The sequence below is a fragment of the Ruditapes philippinarum genome, unplaced genomic scaffold, assembly GCF_026571515.1.
Source record: "Ruditapes philippinarum isolate M1 unplaced genomic scaffold, ASM2657151v2 ctg2667_1_1_1_1, whole genome shotgun sequence".
NCBI classification, from domain to species: domain Eukaryota; kingdom Metazoa; phylum Mollusca; class Bivalvia; order Venerida; family Veneridae; genus Ruditapes; species Ruditapes philippinarum.
In genome coordinates this window covers 143,805-161,082 of record NW_026852562.1, presented here as the reverse complement: position 1 = coordinate 161,082, position 17,278 = coordinate 143,805, and the positions used below count along the sequence as shown (strand labels likewise).

At 32.4% G+C, this 17,278-nt stretch overlaps 1 protein-coding gene across 2 annotated transcripts in view; it reads right to left on the bottom strand.

Moving 5' to 3' along the window:
* The window catches only part of LOC132717061 (phosphatidylserine synthase 2-like), a 28,014-nt gene extending 10,853 nt beyond the window's left edge, over positions 1–17,161 (bottom strand). Inside the window, exons 1-5 of one of the 2 annotated variants that reach the window (XM_060700456.1) lie at positions 17,015–17,161; positions 3,764–3,918; positions 3,200–3,301; positions 2,785–2,867; positions 512–579 (exon numbers count right to left, since the gene is read on the bottom strand). In XM_060700456.1, the coding sequence (XP_060556439.1) occupies positions 512–579; positions 2,785–2,867; positions 3,200–3,301; positions 3,764–3,888 (378 nt within the window). In that variant the 5' untranslated portion in view covers positions 3,889–3,918; positions 17,015–17,161. Of the gene's footprint in view, positions 1–511; positions 580–2,784; positions 2,868–3,199; positions 3,302–3,763; positions 3,919–11,927; positions 12,073–17,014 lie in introns of those variants that run through there. The other variant, XM_060700465.1, reaches the window with a different exon arrangement.
* Positions 17,162–17,278: the final 117 nt, after the last annotated feature.

The following is a 17,278-nucleotide window of genomic DNA, read 5'->3' as shown; positions in this document are numbered from 1 at the left end:
CTTGCCCCTTTATTATGTGCACCTTTATTTTCCCCTTCATTATGTGCACCTTCATTACTTGCCCCTTTATTATGTATGGGCCCCTGCTTTATTTGCCTATTTATCAACCACACCTTAATTTATTGCCTATTTATATTTTTGTCCTTTCATTATATGCACCCCTATTACTTGCACCAACATTTTTTGCACATTTGTTATTTGGAACTTCATTATTTCAGACACTGGTAAAAACCTGTGAACAATTACAAATTTTATATCAATAATAATGTATGTAACATTTAATAATTTTAAATATAAATTTAAACATCCTTTTAGAAAACTTTTACCAAAATAAAAGGGATCGAAAGGCCCAATATGAAATAACATAAGTGAATCATCTAGATATAACAATATATCCACTATATACTTTATATGCATGTATGAGCTATGGATAGATGGAAATCCTTTCAGAAAAAAATTTGGTAATTTTTAATATAATTGTGTACAGTATCTACAAACATAAATTGCTTACTTGGAAAAGAAGGTAAACCAGGGCTAACTCATACAGATAACTAAGACACAAAATAAGTCTCCAAAATGCTGAAATGATAAAACAATAACAAATAATAATGTGAGAAGAATGTATCTTTCCAGAGCATTTTCTTTTTTTTTATTGTTTTATCTTGATTTGTTCAACCCATTTAAAGCACTGACAAGTCGGGTTTTTTTTTACATTATTTTTCTTTTCTTTTTTTTTTTGTAAATGAGATATCATTTTATTTTCTAAATGAATATCTTATCTTTTATATAAATGTACTGTTTTAAATAAATATTTTTTTAAAAACCTGCAATGTTGAAATATTTTCTAAAAATGTAATGAAAATGCTCTGGTTTCTAACATGACAAAAGAACTAATAAATATATATTTGAAAGGTCATGCTGTGACCTAAGGTCAAATCAACAACAAGAATCATTGTGACACAAATGGAAGCTCCCAACCCCATTTTCAGAAGTCTAAAAATATCTTTCAATAATACATGGATCTAAAAATGTGTCACTGGACACAAATGCCCCCCCCCCACTCCACTGTTTGGTCAGTTGACTGACTGAAAGCATGACACACAGACAAGGGCAATTATATATCCCTCACCACCAGACCAAATGAGGAATAAATATCAATTCAGAACCACAATGACCTTAACCCTATGAACTTCTTCCACCCCATCAACAAGAAATGACCATAAAAGATAACTACATACCAGATAATTAATTATTATGTTAAAGGATAGTCAATAAATGAAAGCCCTTAAAGCGTTGAATGTTTACAGAACATGTACAAGTGTGGTGGGAGGAGTAAGGACAAATTCACAACTATATGCTACGCCTTAATCCCTAGAAATTATCATTCTGGGAGCATCAACTCCTAACCTGCTGGTGATAACAGATTCTACCCATCCATCCAGTGTAGGCCAGCATATCTGTACCATTTGATAATGGTCCGCATAGTACACTATTCAGTTAATACAGATTTTGTAATTTTCCCTAAAATCGATGAATGCTTTTAAGTGTGGTAAGGTAATATTTATAATGAAAATCAGACAAGGTAATGAAGACGAATTAAATGCATCATATTGTAACAGTTTGCAGTAAACAGGGTACATGTATGTCCCAATACCTTCAAACTTCAATCAAGCTGGGAAAAAAATTGAGAAGAGAGGAAACTATAGTAAGAAAATCTCTGAGAGCTTATCAATACAAATCTACCTGTGAATAAATCAATAATCAATCAACCTATAAAGATAATTATTCATTTATTTATTCAGAACTACTTTCCCGACAATCAATCCCAAAATCTTTTCAAAGCCAGTGAAAAGTTTTGTTATATTATAACTTATAAGTACATTTATTACAATAATATTAATTAGCTTTTCGGTGGTTTATAGAAATATATCAGTGATTTAAAACTGGTAATTTCACTGTTTGAAACAGTGAAATTACCACTTTGATAATTTCACTGTTTTGAATTTAAGCCCCTTACGTTGTTTCAGTGAAATACCAGCGTGCACAGTACTGGGTACCAACTTAATGACGTGACGTCGTAAATGACGTCACGTTGTATTATTATTTGGCGCGCTTTTATTCAGTATTAGGTTTATTTCTTTTTAAAACGTTTCTTTGCATATAATAAAAAGAAAATTTGTTTAGTTTAGTGTAAGATCGAAATATATTTCACCTTGTGAACACCAAAAGTTCAAATTTCACTCGTGGCTGCGCCACTCGTGAAATATACCTTTTGGTGCTCACTCGGTGAAATATATTTCGATCTTACACTGAACTAAACAAATATCCTCTATGTATTAACAAGTGCTTTAAAAAAAACGAATGTGATTGCAGAAGTATTTCTAACAAGTGATGTAAACTTTAAAATTATTTGTAATTTCAAAAACTTGCATAAAATAAAGAAATATTTACATAACCTACCAAACTTATATCTTAAAAAAATAATATAAGCTGCGTCATGACAAAACCAACATAGTGCGTTTGCGACCAGTATGGATCCAGACCAGCCTGCGCATTCGCGCAGTCTGATCAGGATCCATGCTGTGTGCTTACCAACCCTATTACAAGTAGAGAAACTGATAGCAAACAGCATGGATCCTGATCAGACTGCGCAGATGCGCAGGCTGGTCTGAATCCATGCTGGTCACAAACGCACAATGCTGGTTTTGTCGTGACGCGGCTCATATGTTATATAAAATTTACATAAAAAATAAAGTATGATGAAGTGTTTATAAGAAATATAACCTGGATGAGGTCTTCTGAACACGCCATCTGGTGTCTGAGTAACTCCGAATAAAAGAAAGGCTAAGGCCATGGCTGTAACACCTCTGTTGTAAAAGAAATTCACGAAATAAATATAAAGAAGCAGTTTTAATAATATGAACAGTTCTAATGAATATATGAAAGCAGGAAGTTTCTTGGCTATGCTACTGACGACCAATTCCTCTGACTGCTTCATGAAAAATTCACAGAAAAAGAAAACAGAAAAGGTATTTCTATGCTTTGATTTGATTTGTGTAATTATAACAACCAAACTAAAATAAATTCTGTATAGACTAGAATTCAATTTGAGGTACCAGGCAATATTAAACTAAGGAAGTTGTACAAAACTACATTATTATCATATTTGTTGTAATATAGTTATAAATTGTTAGCATACCTTTTAACATTATAATCATGGTCAGAAGATTGTTCTTCAAACACAGCTACATATACCAGAATGCAACTGAATATTAGCAAAACTGTCAATGTGTGAGCCTTCCTGCAAATTATACATAGAAAGGTATATAGAGAAAGTTTTCACTTTTACAATTTAGTTTTACTTGTAAAGTACACAAATTTAAGAGAGTTTAAGATAAGCAATTAGCAAGATTTCAAGCTTAGAATACAGTCTTATTTGAATGTTTGCAGTCAAAAAGTATATACTTGTACATTGTACCATTTGAAAGGCTAAAAAAATGCTTGCATATTTTCATTTCCATGCAAACAAGAATAAACTCAAACCATTAAAACTACATACATCAATTTCCACTTTTAGTAGACAATGTCTAGTGACTTAACAAATTATTTTAATAAGAACACTTTTTTCTTTCTTTCTTGAATGCAAACAATTTACATACTAGAATATATAAGATTTTTTCCATTTTTTTTAGTAGTAAACTTACCAAAATAATTAAGAACACTAATTCTTTTTTTTTTTCTAACTCAAAGTTTGTTAACTTACCAAAAGAATGTCACAGTTCCATCATCTTTGATATCTTTATATTTATTTTTCTCTTCCTCCCAGTCATGTGCCGTTGTAGAGTGGAGGCGATGGTAAATCTTTTTATTTTTCGGTTCCCCCGGCATCTTTTACTTTCACCATTAACCTTAATGAGTCTGAAACAAACAAACAGATTATCATTATAACCATATTTCTACTAATTGATGTGACCTTCATCTTTTTTTTGTGTGTGGGAAAAACAATTCTGTGATGTTTCAAACTAAGTATTTCAGTAACTGTATCTTGGAAAAGTGCATCATATCACTGCTAAACCTTCCTCAACACTCGAGCCTAAGCATCCTGTGAGCTATTTACATGTATAACACCAGAGTGACGTTCGTTATTACAAATAGAAGATTGAAACAAATCATCTGCTTTACTATTATTTACATAAAAGAAAGTGGATCCGTAGATTTGAGGTATCGAGGGATGAGGTAAATTTTTTATCGAGGGATTTTCATATTGTTTATGAAATGATGACGGCAAATTTCATTTTCCACTTAAATTCTATTGATTTGACAATTTATATGAAACAATTTATCTGAAAATAACATATTTAACCTTAAGAAGAGCTAAAGGTGGCTAAATTAAAACTCCTGCTGTATTAGACACCTTACAATATCTATAAACAGAGCCCTCAGCAATTCTTTTCTTTTCTAAAAATCACGAACGAAGATGCAGGAACTGGAATGTCATTAAATGTTTTCTGAGACAGTCCTTTGCATTTGAGTCAGTGTTTCTGGCTTACAGCTGCCTCACAATGACAACGCTCAAATAATACTTGTTCATGTAACCTTCAAACTTAAAAAAATGAAAAAATAGATAAAATGTTTCATTGTGTTTTGACAAATTGTTAACAGAAGATAAATCGTACAATTCCTCAAATTTCCCAGAAATTTGACCCCAGAAATGTTTAGATTTAAATTTAAATCCTTGTAACTCTAAAAGACATGTAATCAGTTCAAGTGAATACCTCCAGTAGTTTTGAAGACTGATGTGGCATACAAAACTGATATTAAGAATTTTCATAGTTCAAAATGATCCATAAATCTGTCAAATTCAATGCCAGAGTTATAGCCATAATAGGCCTTCCATTATTAAATCTCAAAGATATATGTGAAGTTACAAGCAAAGCAAATATCTTTACTGATTGATTAGATACATGTATGAAGTTGTAACAGAAGGTGCATGCAAAATGTTAATCAAAGAGTTACACAAATGCCCTGGTCAGAAGCATAGCCACACAATTCGTTAAACAGTGGAGTTAAAAACTTAATAAACTATACTGTACATGACATTGCCAATTATTATTTTTGTAAAGTTAAGAGTGTTACTTATTTATGATCTTTTGTGTAATATGTCACCTGTATATCCAATTTCAAATAAATTCTCACAATATAAATATTCCATTTGCAACCAACACACCACAAATTTTATGTATAGCACAAAAAGCAGACAAAATGAATATTGTAAATAGCTCCAGACTTATACAATAAATCTAATTTGGACAAACCACTCAAATAAATGGTATTACACTTAACATCATAATGTAATGAGACTAACCTAATATCTATTAATGAACAACTTATTAATATATAATGTACCAACTTATCAATATATAATGTAATAAATATATACATATACGCCACACAAACAAAAAAGATTCACTCAAAATGAATAGGGTTCATTGACTGGCCAGAACAAATCACTGCCTATAAAGTATGCTGGACTAGACATCATCAATTTGCCTAATAAATCTACTGAATCAATTAACCTCGCAAAATATGTATTACAATTGGCTTTTAAGGTACATCATGTTTATATGATATAAATATAATACTGACTTAAAAAGTGTATAAAGCTATATACATTAAAAAAAGTATTGTTGAATTATAAAAAAGAATGCAATACCAAAATGCTTGTATGAAAGAAATATAGTAGACGTATATTGCCTCAAAAATCTTGTATGCAATAAATCATAGCTATTAAATGGTAAAAACGCTACTTAAAATAGCTGCATAATATTTTGTTCTGTTTAGGTATGATATTTATGCGTGACATTTTATGTCAGAATTATTTCAAGAATAAACCTTAAGATTATTGAAGCAATATAATTTTTACTGTTGATAAATTTTATAAAAATATTTCATAAGATCATTACTGGAAAATTAAGACCCACGGTGCTCTTCAACGCAATAATACCAGCACAAGTTGCCAACTGAGTTAATCCATAAACATTTTTTAAGTTAGCCAGCTAACTCAGCCATACAAAAAATTCATCACCATCAATAGGATTTGAAACCTCAGCTCCCAGAGGGCAAGTTATAGGAAGTATGTAACCCTAACATTTAATCAGCAATACAGTCTTATTTCAATAACTTTACATTTTGAACTGTTCATATATAATAATTTTTTATAGTAAACATTTATATGAGATCTGGTTAAACTGCACATATTCCGTATAAAATAGAGTTGAGATACCTCAGTAGCTCAGTCATCCACTGTTAGAAACCCAGTAATCAAGTGACTGACTGACTGTCTGTGACTGTGACTGAATTAATTAATTAATTAATTAATTAATTAATTAATTAATTAATTAATTAATTAATTAACAAGGAACATCGCAATGCGATGCAACCAGGTTTTCAGCAAAATATTTCACAGAAGCTTTGTCATGAAGGGGCATTTGTTTTTAATTGAACTTTTAGGAGGAATTATGGCTTTTTTAATATTCCTCAAACAAAAATGATTGAGAAATTTTATGTTGTCTATTCGCCTTTTTTCCCCAAATGTTTTAGAAAGGTAAACAGTACTTTATTTTTGCTTAATTTTTGCATTTTTGCGTCTCTTGTCATTTTCTTTTGTCAACAATATTGGCGTGTGGTGTTTTGTGCGATATCAAGAAAAGTATGTTCACAATTTTAAAAAAAATACTTGAATCATGTCTTGGAAAAAACATGGGAATTTAGTGAGCGCCAGGGCACTTGATGACAAAGCTTCTGTGCAAGTTTGGTCAAAATCCATTGAGAAATGTAGGAGAAGTTGCGCACTGTAGAAATTGTTCACTATATATTCTGTATAAGGAAAACATATACAAAGGGCCATAATTCGGTCAAATATTATCCAATCACAAAACCCCGACAATATGTGCCAGGCACTTGAAAACAAAGCTTCTAAGAAAGTTTGGTCAAAATCCGTTGAGAAATGTAGGAGGAGTTGAGCACAGAAGAAATTGTTCTCTATATATTCTGTATAAGGAAAAAATATACAAAGGGCCATAATTCGTTCAAATATTATCCAATCACAAAACCTCGACAATATGTGCCAGGCACTTGAAAACAAAGCTTCTAAGAAAGTTTGGTCAAAATCCGTTGAGAAATGTAGGAGGAGTTGAGCACAGAAGAAATTGTTCTCTATATATTCTGTATAAGGAAAAAATATACAAAGGGCCATAATTCGGTCAAATATTTTCCAATCACAAAACCCCGACAATATGTGCCAGGCACTTGATAACAAAGCTTCTAAGAAAGTTTGGTCAAAATCCGTTGTGAAATGTAGGAGGAGTTGCGCACAGAAGAAATTGTTCACTATATATTCTATATAAGGAAAAAAAACAAAGGGCCATAATTAGGTCAAATATATACCAATTGCAAACCCTGGCAATATGTGTCAGGGCACTTGATGACAAAGCTTCTGAGAAAGTTTGGTCAAAATCCGTTGAGAAATGTAGGAGGAGTTGCGCACAGAAGAAATTGTTCACTATATATTTTATATAAGGGAAAAAAACAAAGGCCATAATTAGGTCAAATATTATCTAATCGCAAAACCCCGACAATATGCGCCAGGGCACTTGATGACAAAGCTTCTATGAAAGTTTGGTCAAAATCCGTTGAGAAATGTAGGAGGAGTTGCGCACAGAAACTATATATTCTATATAAGGAAAAAAAACAAAGGGCCATAATTAGGTCAAATATATACAATTGCAAAACCCTGGCAATATGTGTCAGGGCACTTGATGACAAAGCTTCTGAGAAAGTTTGGTCAAAATCCGTTGAGAAATGTAGGAGGAGTTGCGCACAGAAGAAATTGTTCACTATATATTTTATATAAGAAAAAAAAAACAAAGGGCCATAATTAGGTCAAATATTATCTAATCGCAAAACCCGACAATATGCGCCAGGGCACTTGATGACAAAGCTTCTGTGAAAGTTTGGTCAAAATCCGTTGAGAAATGTAGGAGGAGTTGCGCACAGAAGAAATTGTTTACGCCCGCCGCCCGCCCGTCCGCCCGCCCGCCCGCCCGACGACATACCTCAATCTAATAACCAGTTTTTTCCTTCGGAAAACCTGGTTAATTAATTAATTCAAATATCTACATTTATTTATCAAGAAAATAACTTTTTAAGATCAGTAACAAGAGGTCAAATTTGAAATAAAACAAAGATTTGCTAATATCCAGACCTGATGTCCTACTTTTTCACCTTTAACTATCTAATATCACACTGACACTAAATATTTCATACAGACAACTGATGTATTCAGCTTTGAATTTCTGTTGTTTATGAGTAAATTTAGATGCGCAAAGAGAGAATGTTACTCAATTTAATTTCCCAGTTGAATGGATAATCGAATAAATGTTACAAATATCATTTAACAGTCTTTTGTGTAAAATTGTTAAAAACATAAAAACAAATAATCTAGGGTTTTCTTTCCATAATGTTGTAGGGTAAATCCCGGTAAATACGGACAATTCGGTAAATACGGAATACATTAAATTTTGCTCTTCCCTCTTTGACAATTTTCATTATATATTTATATTATTTCATTATCCCAATCATTCCTTCTTTTTCAGGATGCCTGTAAAAACAAAAGTATGAGATATGATCAAACGTCACTAGAAAACGCCGTTAGAGCTGTTGAAGCCGGGATGTCGGTACAAAACAGGCATTGTTAGAGAAAAAATGTCAAAAAGAACAAGAGGGCCATGATGGCCCTGAGGTCGCTCATCTGTATATTGGCCTCCCCCCCCCCCCCTGGCAGGGCCAATTTTAACCTGAGGGATTTTATTTGAACAAACTTGGTAGACACCCATAAGAAGATGTTTCATGCTAAACATCTAAGCTCTAGCTCATTGGGTTTTTTCAAAGAAGATTTTTAAGTTTTTACTATACAAATATAGTTAAAAACAATTACACCCCTGGGATGGGACCAGTTTTGACCCCAGGGCGTTTATTTTAACAAACTTTGTAGACACTTACTAGAAGATGTTTCATGCTTAATATCGTAACGCCAGCTATTTGGGTTTTTTTCAAAGAAGATTTTTAAGTTTTTGCTATACACATTTAAGGAAAATCAATGACCCCCGGGGCGGGGCCAATTTTGACCCCAGGGCTTTTATTTGAACAAACTTTGTAGACACTCACTAGAAGATGTTTCATGCTTAATATCTAACTCTAGATATTTGGGTTTTTTTCAAAGAAGATTTTTAAGTTTTTGCTATACACATATAAGGAAAATCAATGACCCCCGGGGCGGTGCCAATTTTGATCCCAGGGCTTTTATTTGAACAAACTTGGTAGACACCCATTAGAACATGTTTCATGCTAAATATCTTAGCTCTAGCTCTTTGAGTTCTTTCAAAGAAGATTTTTTAAGTTTTTACTATATGCATACACATGTATAGGGAAAATCAATGACCCCCTGGGGCGGGGCCAATTTGACCCAAGGGCTTTTCTTTGAACAAACTTGGTAGACACTCATTAGAAGATGTTTCATGCCAAATATCTTAGCTCTAGCTCTTTGGGTTCCTTAAAAGAAGATTTTTTAAGTTTTTACTATATGCATATAGGGAAAATCAATGACCCCCTGGGGCGGGGCCAATTTTCAATTTTGACCCCAGGGCTTTTATTTGAACAAACTTGGTAGACACTCACTAGAAGATGTTTCATGCCAAATATCTAAGCTCTACCTCTTTGGGTTTTTTAAAAGAAGATATTTAAAGTTTTTTCTTTCGGTTGCCATGGCAACCAGAGTTCTGCATGGAATTAAATTCTGTGAACAATTTTTAAAGGTGACCACCAAAGGAACATTCCTGTGAAGTTTGGATGAAATTGGCTTAGTGGTTTACAATGTATGAGGAGATGTCATTTAAAGTAAAAGTTTACGGACGGACGACGGCCGGATGCCGGACGAAAAGCGATCACAAAAGCTCACCCTGTCACTTTGTGACAGGTGAGCTAAAAATAAAAAGGCAAAAAATAAGGGGCCGTGCTCTGAAAAAAATATAAAAACTGAAAAATAAACTGACTTTTGCATACAGATTAATCCTGATTGAATTATGAACGGATAAATCAAAAGAAATGAACTTCAAGAGGATATAATATTATTGTAAAACCACACTCTTGTAGTTATAAAAGTTTTACCCTGCAAGTGTTTTTGTACAGATAATTTCGATATTTGTGTATTTGATATTAAAGTCTATCAGCCATATATGAATTACTTTGCCTAAAGCAATAATTGTACTTAACGAACAAATTAATTTGAAAATATATATTATAGATGCTAATTAATATTGAGTATATAATATTTTAGTAAATGCACAAAATTTCTAATACTCTAACAAATTTTCTATTGAATATATGCATATCTGATCTTTTTTTCTCTTTCCTATTTTTTTTAAAAACTACGAATGTGTCCGTATTTTCCCTATCGCTAAGTAATATGTCAATATTTTACGTACCACCATTTTCAGTAATGTGTCCGTATTTTCCAGTTTCTACTTGGAGCATAAAAAAATAGTAATACCCTATGTTTTGGTCCAGATACGTATTGGTTCAAAATTTAATGATAATGACTAAGGAATATGTTTTTACAAATAGTTATATCAACGAATGACAGATAACGCAACTCGTCTACCTATCAGAAAGCTTCTACGGAATTTCATTCAAAATCTGTCCGTATTGGGATTTACCCGCAGTCAATCTAGCTCAGTCATATACAGATGCAAGCTTTTATTTAAAAGTCATGATTTCTGTAAAATTTCTGTAATCTCTTATAACCTCTGTTAAATTTTCTTATAATCTCTATGCAAACCAATTCAATGATATGTGATAAGCTGTTTAAATAAGAATACAAATTTTCCAAAACCACTAAAAGGCCTATTCTGCCTTAGAAATGCTTTTATTTTTTATTTCTCAACTAGAACTGTGTCCAAAGGACACGGATGCCCCCACTGACAACATATATATGGTATATAGTGAAAAAATCAACAAAGGGCCATAATTCTGTTAAATTTAGTTGCAGCAAAAAATTCCTTCCTTTACTACCATCTACACATTAAGGTTGTTCATCCCTGGAAGTTTAAGAAAAATCTACCATCCGGTTTAAGAAGAGTTGCGTTCACAAAATTTCTATATTGTATATAGTGAAAAAATCAACAAAGGGCCATAATTCTTTTAAATTTGGTTGCAGCAAAAATTCCTTCCTATACTACCATCTACACATTAAGGTTGTTCATCCCTGGAAGTTTAAGCAAAATCTGCCATCCGGTTTAAGAAGAGTTGCGTTCACAAGATTTCGGGACGTACCGACAGACGTACAGACGGACGAACGGAAAAGTGCAACGTTATATGCTCCCCACTTTGTGGGGCCATAAAAACTGATTACTTCTTGGTGTCATATTATAATTTCCAAAAAAGTTACTCAATGGCCAAATACCTGAACCTTCTTTTGCTTCTGTTGCTTTTCATGCAATAATTACTGTTATATAGTGGTTTATTATTTTGTAGAGAAGTTAAAATTCTACTTTACTAGGTAAAGTATATATTTCAGAATTCATGACTGTAAATTACATTTTATACATTATTTATTCAGAAATGAATTGCCACATGCATGTGATGAGGTCACTTAATTAAATTAAAGATCTCTAAACATTATTAAATTATTCAGCATTAAATTACAGAAGAAAAACATCAAATTACCAACTGCTGAAATCTTAATTAATTATCACAAGTCATGCAAATATTCAATAACAATTTATTTAAACCTACATGATTGTACATTTTTGTATATTATTAAAGATGTGTTTTTTTACTCTGCATTGGCATATTTATTCAAGCAACTGTACCTTAAAAAGTATTAATTCCACTCCTCAGTTCTTTACATGCAAATAAGATTTGCATAAAACAAAGATTTTATCAAAATTCAATACACACAACACATTTTCAACTTAAACAGAAAATTTGTGGACATATGTTTGGAAGATAGGAGAGAAATTTTCCATCATTAAAGGTTAAAAACGCGTTATCTTTTTCATATGAATATAAAATCACCACAACTGTTACAGATACAAGTCGATATAAAGGCCATTTCAGTGTATTGTTGTTTTCTTATTTTCATGTTTGTCAAGAATCAATAATTTTTATGAACCAAAAATAAAGTAAAATTAAATATTCACTGTATATTGAGCATGATTTGATTTTTTCATTAGGTGATAAACATTAAACATGTACATGTATTATTTTGAAAGAAATTGAGTGCACTGTGGGGGTGGAATGTAAAATAGATCTTTTTCAGATCAATAACATACATGTATAGCCATGCATACATTTAAGAAATACTCTATCTAAGATAATATTTCATCTATTAACTCAGTCTTATGGTTAGTCTTCAAGTCTATCAGGCAGTAAAGATAGAATCGGAACTACTATTGCATTTACATAAGTTTGTATGATTGAATTTCTACAACTGTATAATTATTGAAAGGATGTAAGGAGAAACTATGCATCAAACATCTTGTCAGTTTAACTATTTTTATTAAAGATCCTACCGGAATGTAAAATTCTCAATTTTAAGGAACTCCATTGAGGTTCTAAAAAGTAAAAACATAAAATATGAAAATGTTTCATAAATCAACTGGGGGCCACCAAAAAATACAACAGGATAATAATTATCCCAGTACCGTTAAATAACAATAAAGAAATATACATTGTTCTCCGAGAATTAAACTGAAAATTCATTTTTTATGCAATTCTTTGATGGATTTTCATTCAAAGCGTTTAAACACTTATCATTTAAAGGTCATTTCACAAACTTTGGAAAAATGATCTGAAGTTATGGTTGAGACCTTCATCATTCTGATTGTACACAAATCTCGAAGAAATATTTCCAGTCCAGTCATGTCAAAAAAACATCAAGGGAGTCCCTTTAAAACTTAAACTTACACCAAAGATAATCATTTGTGAAATTTAAATCTTCCTTCATCCTTAAAAACTTGGGAGGATCAGGAAAATAATACTGCAATCTTCTAATCTTGACCCACCGTCCTCCTACCACAGTTAAACTCATCATTATTGGACATACTGATAAACTTAGTCAATAGTGTCGAGTTATCTTTGTACATCTGTAGTACAGATAAATGCAGCCAGGACTTAAAACCCCTCAAATAAACGTACAATAAACGTACAACTGTGAAACTCATTAGCTAGTCACTTGCCCATAAAAGAGCCCTATAAAAATAGTCTGCCTTTCATGGAACAAGCATAAAAATAACTTTAACTGTTTTTGTATTTGCCACTAAAATTTCATACATATTTAAATAGATTTGTTCTCTACAAACAAATATTTTATAAATTTTTTAACTTCCCAATTCAAAGCAATGATATTACAAAGCAGCAAAAACTAAAACATAATGCATAAAAATTTAAAGAAGCAACTAGAGGATGCTTTTGTAAAAAAGCGCATGTCTCCCCCACTGCTGAGAATAACTGTGAATGGAAACAGGAATGGAAATGGAGAAATTGACCAACGGTCACTGTGACCTTGACCTTTGACCTACTGACCCCAAAAACAATAGGGATCATCTGCTCTATAAGACTAATCATCCTATGAAGTTTGAGGGCTGTAGGTCAAAAGGAACTCTAGTTATCATCCGGAAACGAGAAATTGACCAACGGTCACTGTGACCTTGACCTTTGAACTACTGACCCCAAAAACAATAGGGATCATCTGCTCAATAAGACCAATCATCCTATGAAGTTTGAGGTCTGTAGGTCTAAAGGAACTCTAGTTATCATCCGGAAATGAGAAATTGACCAACGGTCAGTGTGACCTTGACCTTTGACCTACTGACCCCAAAAACAATAGGGATCATCAGCTCTATAAGACCAATCATCCTATGAAGTTTGAGGGCTGTAGGTCAAAAGGAACTCTAGTTATCATCCGAAAACAAGAAATTGACCAACGGTCACTGTGACCTTGACCTTTGAACTACTGACCCCAAAAACAATAGGGATCATCTGCTCAATAAGACCATTCATCCTATGAAGTTTGAGAGCTGTAGGTCAAAAGGAACTCTAGTTATCGTCCGGAAACGAAGAATGGACGGACGGACGGACGGACTGACGGACGGACGGACGGACAGGGCAAAAACAATATGTCTCCCCCCGAGGTGGGGGAGACATAATTATCATAGTATTGCAAGCAATCCATAAGTCCCCAACCGGTTAGAACCCCAGCAACATTCTAAAGAGCCTTTGGCCATTCACTAATGTTTCAATTTTCTCTATTTTAAGTAAATTTGTTGGAAAAGTTCTTTAAAAGTGATCACAGGAAACAGTTTTTATGAACAGACAGACAGACTGAAGGACACTCTAAAGTTAATATTTGAAACATCCCTGTTACCAAAATATAACATTTTTAAAACAAAATTCTTAAAGAGGAGATAAGTCTTGAAATAAAGATGCAATTTCATAAAAAATTTCAGCGCTTTTTGACTTATTCACAAAATATAATTGTTATATTTTTCATGTTTTAAGCCTATTTGTTGCCATGGCAACCATTTTTTTCAAAATAGGAAGAAAAGATTAAAACATGCATAATCTCCAAACTGCCATCTACCCATATGTCAAGTTTCATAAAAATATTTCCAGTACTTTTTAAGTTATCACTGGATTCAGTTTATGTGTAAAATTTGCCATATTTTCAGTCTATTTGTTGCCATAGCAACCAGAATTTTAAACACAGGAAGAAAAGAAACAGACATGCATAATCTCCAGACTGCCATCTACCCATATTTCAAGTTTCATAAAAATATTTCCAGTACTTTTGTGTGATCAGTGGATCCAGTTTATGTGTAAAATTTGCCATATTTTCAGTGTATTTGTTACCATAGCAACCAGAATTTTCAACATAGGAAGAAAAGAAAAAGATGTGCATAATCTCCAGACTGCCATCTACCCATATTTCAAGTTTCATTAAAATATTTCTAGTACTTTTTGCGTTATCACTGGATCCAGTTTATGTGTAAAATTTGCCATATTTTTAGTCTATTTGTTGCCATAGCAACCAGAATTTTCAACATAGGAAGAAAGAAAAAGATGTGCATAATCTCCAGACTGCCATCTACCCATATTTCAAGTTTCATTAAAATATTTCTAGTACTTTTTGAGTTATCACTGGATCCAGTTTATGTGTAAAATTTGCCATATTTTCAATCTATTTGTTGCCATAGCAACAAGGGAAGAAAAGAAAAAGATGTGCATAATCTCCATACTACCATCTATCCATATATAAAGTTTCATAAAAATATTTTCAGTACTTTTTGCATTATCGCGGGATCCAGTTTTGTGGACTGGCGGACGGACAGACAGACGGAGGCTAAACCTAAAGTCCCCTCCGGTAAACCGGTAGTGGACTAACAGACCTCAGAGCAAACTGCTGCCGCATTATTTTCCCAATTTTTGAAGGCCAAAATATCAAGAGCTGTCGGTAGGACAGGGCCCTCAACTATTTAAGTCAGTAAGTGCTTGATAGTAAAACAACCCTTGATTATGTAGTAAAATAACAAAAAAGAGGATCATAAGTACATCATGACATACTATTGAGTCTTTGATATTGACCAAAGAAAGAGTCTTTGATAATGACCAAAGAATGAGTCTTTGATATTGACTAAAGAATGAGTGTTTGATACTGACCAAAGAAAGAGTCTTTGATATCGACCAAAGAAAGAGTCTTTGATATTGACCAAAGAAAGAGTCTTTGATAATGACCAAAGAATGAGTCTTTGATATTGACCAAAGAATGAGTCTTTGATATTGACCAAAGAAAGAGTCTTTGATAATAACCAAAGAAACAGTCTTTGATATTGACCAAAGAAAGAGTCTTTGATATTGACCAAAGAAAGAGTCTTTGATAATAACCAAAGAAACAGTCTTTGATTTTGACCAAAGAATGAGTCTTTGATTATGACCAAAGAAAGAGTCTTTGATATTGACCAAAGAAAGAGACTTTGATGTTGACCAAAGCAAGAGTTTTTGATATTGACCAAAGAATGAGTCTTTGATTTGATGAGAGTTGTTTCCCTTTAAGTATTTTCATTGGTCCGAGGTTTTTATGTGACCAATGAAAATACTCCATTTGAAAACAATCTGCTGCGCCATTTTACTTTCATTTTGGATTGAGAATTTGACATATAGGAAAAAAGGTGCGTTATAGTTTCATATGATGCTTTGATTGAACAATTATTACAATTAATATAATTTAATTCTATCATATTTAAATACTCAATACAAAGAAATATTCATTCACTGTGAATTTAGTGTGTTTTACTCATGAGAGTTTTACCGAAACAGTGCAATCAGATCTCTTCCGAGTTTCATTTGTTGACAGTTTGGACTTGAATATTTCTTGCTACGTATAATCAGCGAAGGTGCCAGTGTTTTATTTATTTATTTAAGTATTTATTTATCTAAGATTTGACACCAAGATTGTTAAGATTGGTGAAAAATTGATGAATATATGCGCTGATAATTGAGATGCTAGTGATATTTCTATGCAAAATGAAAGTAGAGTAAAATACCTTTATAATTTTTTAAGAAACTTTTTCATAAAATTTATTTTTGTCAATACTTATGATGTTTGGATGATGTTTTAAGGGTTTTTATAAAATAGAAAAATAGCTTTCAGCAGCAGAGAAAACTTGAACTTCGTACAAACGCCTGAAAACTTGTACCCATGTACATGTTCCGATCACGCCATACAGCACTGGAAACATCGGTCAACATACATGTGTATTTTTAATGACGCTATATTTTTACATATGACGCAGCTCTCATTACACGACTTTTCCAAGTGATTATCAATGACTAAATATGATAAAAATTATAAATTTGTAATTGAATGAATAATAAAATCTGTGTGTATCACATCACTGACCTAAATCACTACAATGTTCTTACGAATTCCAAACCGAAAGCATCTGACATGTTTCTATAACAAATACATTAGAGCCATGTATGCGTATTTCAATCTTAGATAAATGGTAGTGATGAAGGAATAAATAACTACAGAAAGTGTCAATTTTCGATAAAATCTTAAATGTTCAAATTCTATATAAAGTTTAAAAAGAAATAGTATTAAGTTGCGAAAATGTGGTTGCAAATTTTATGATATTCTTACTATGGCTATCAATACGGTAAA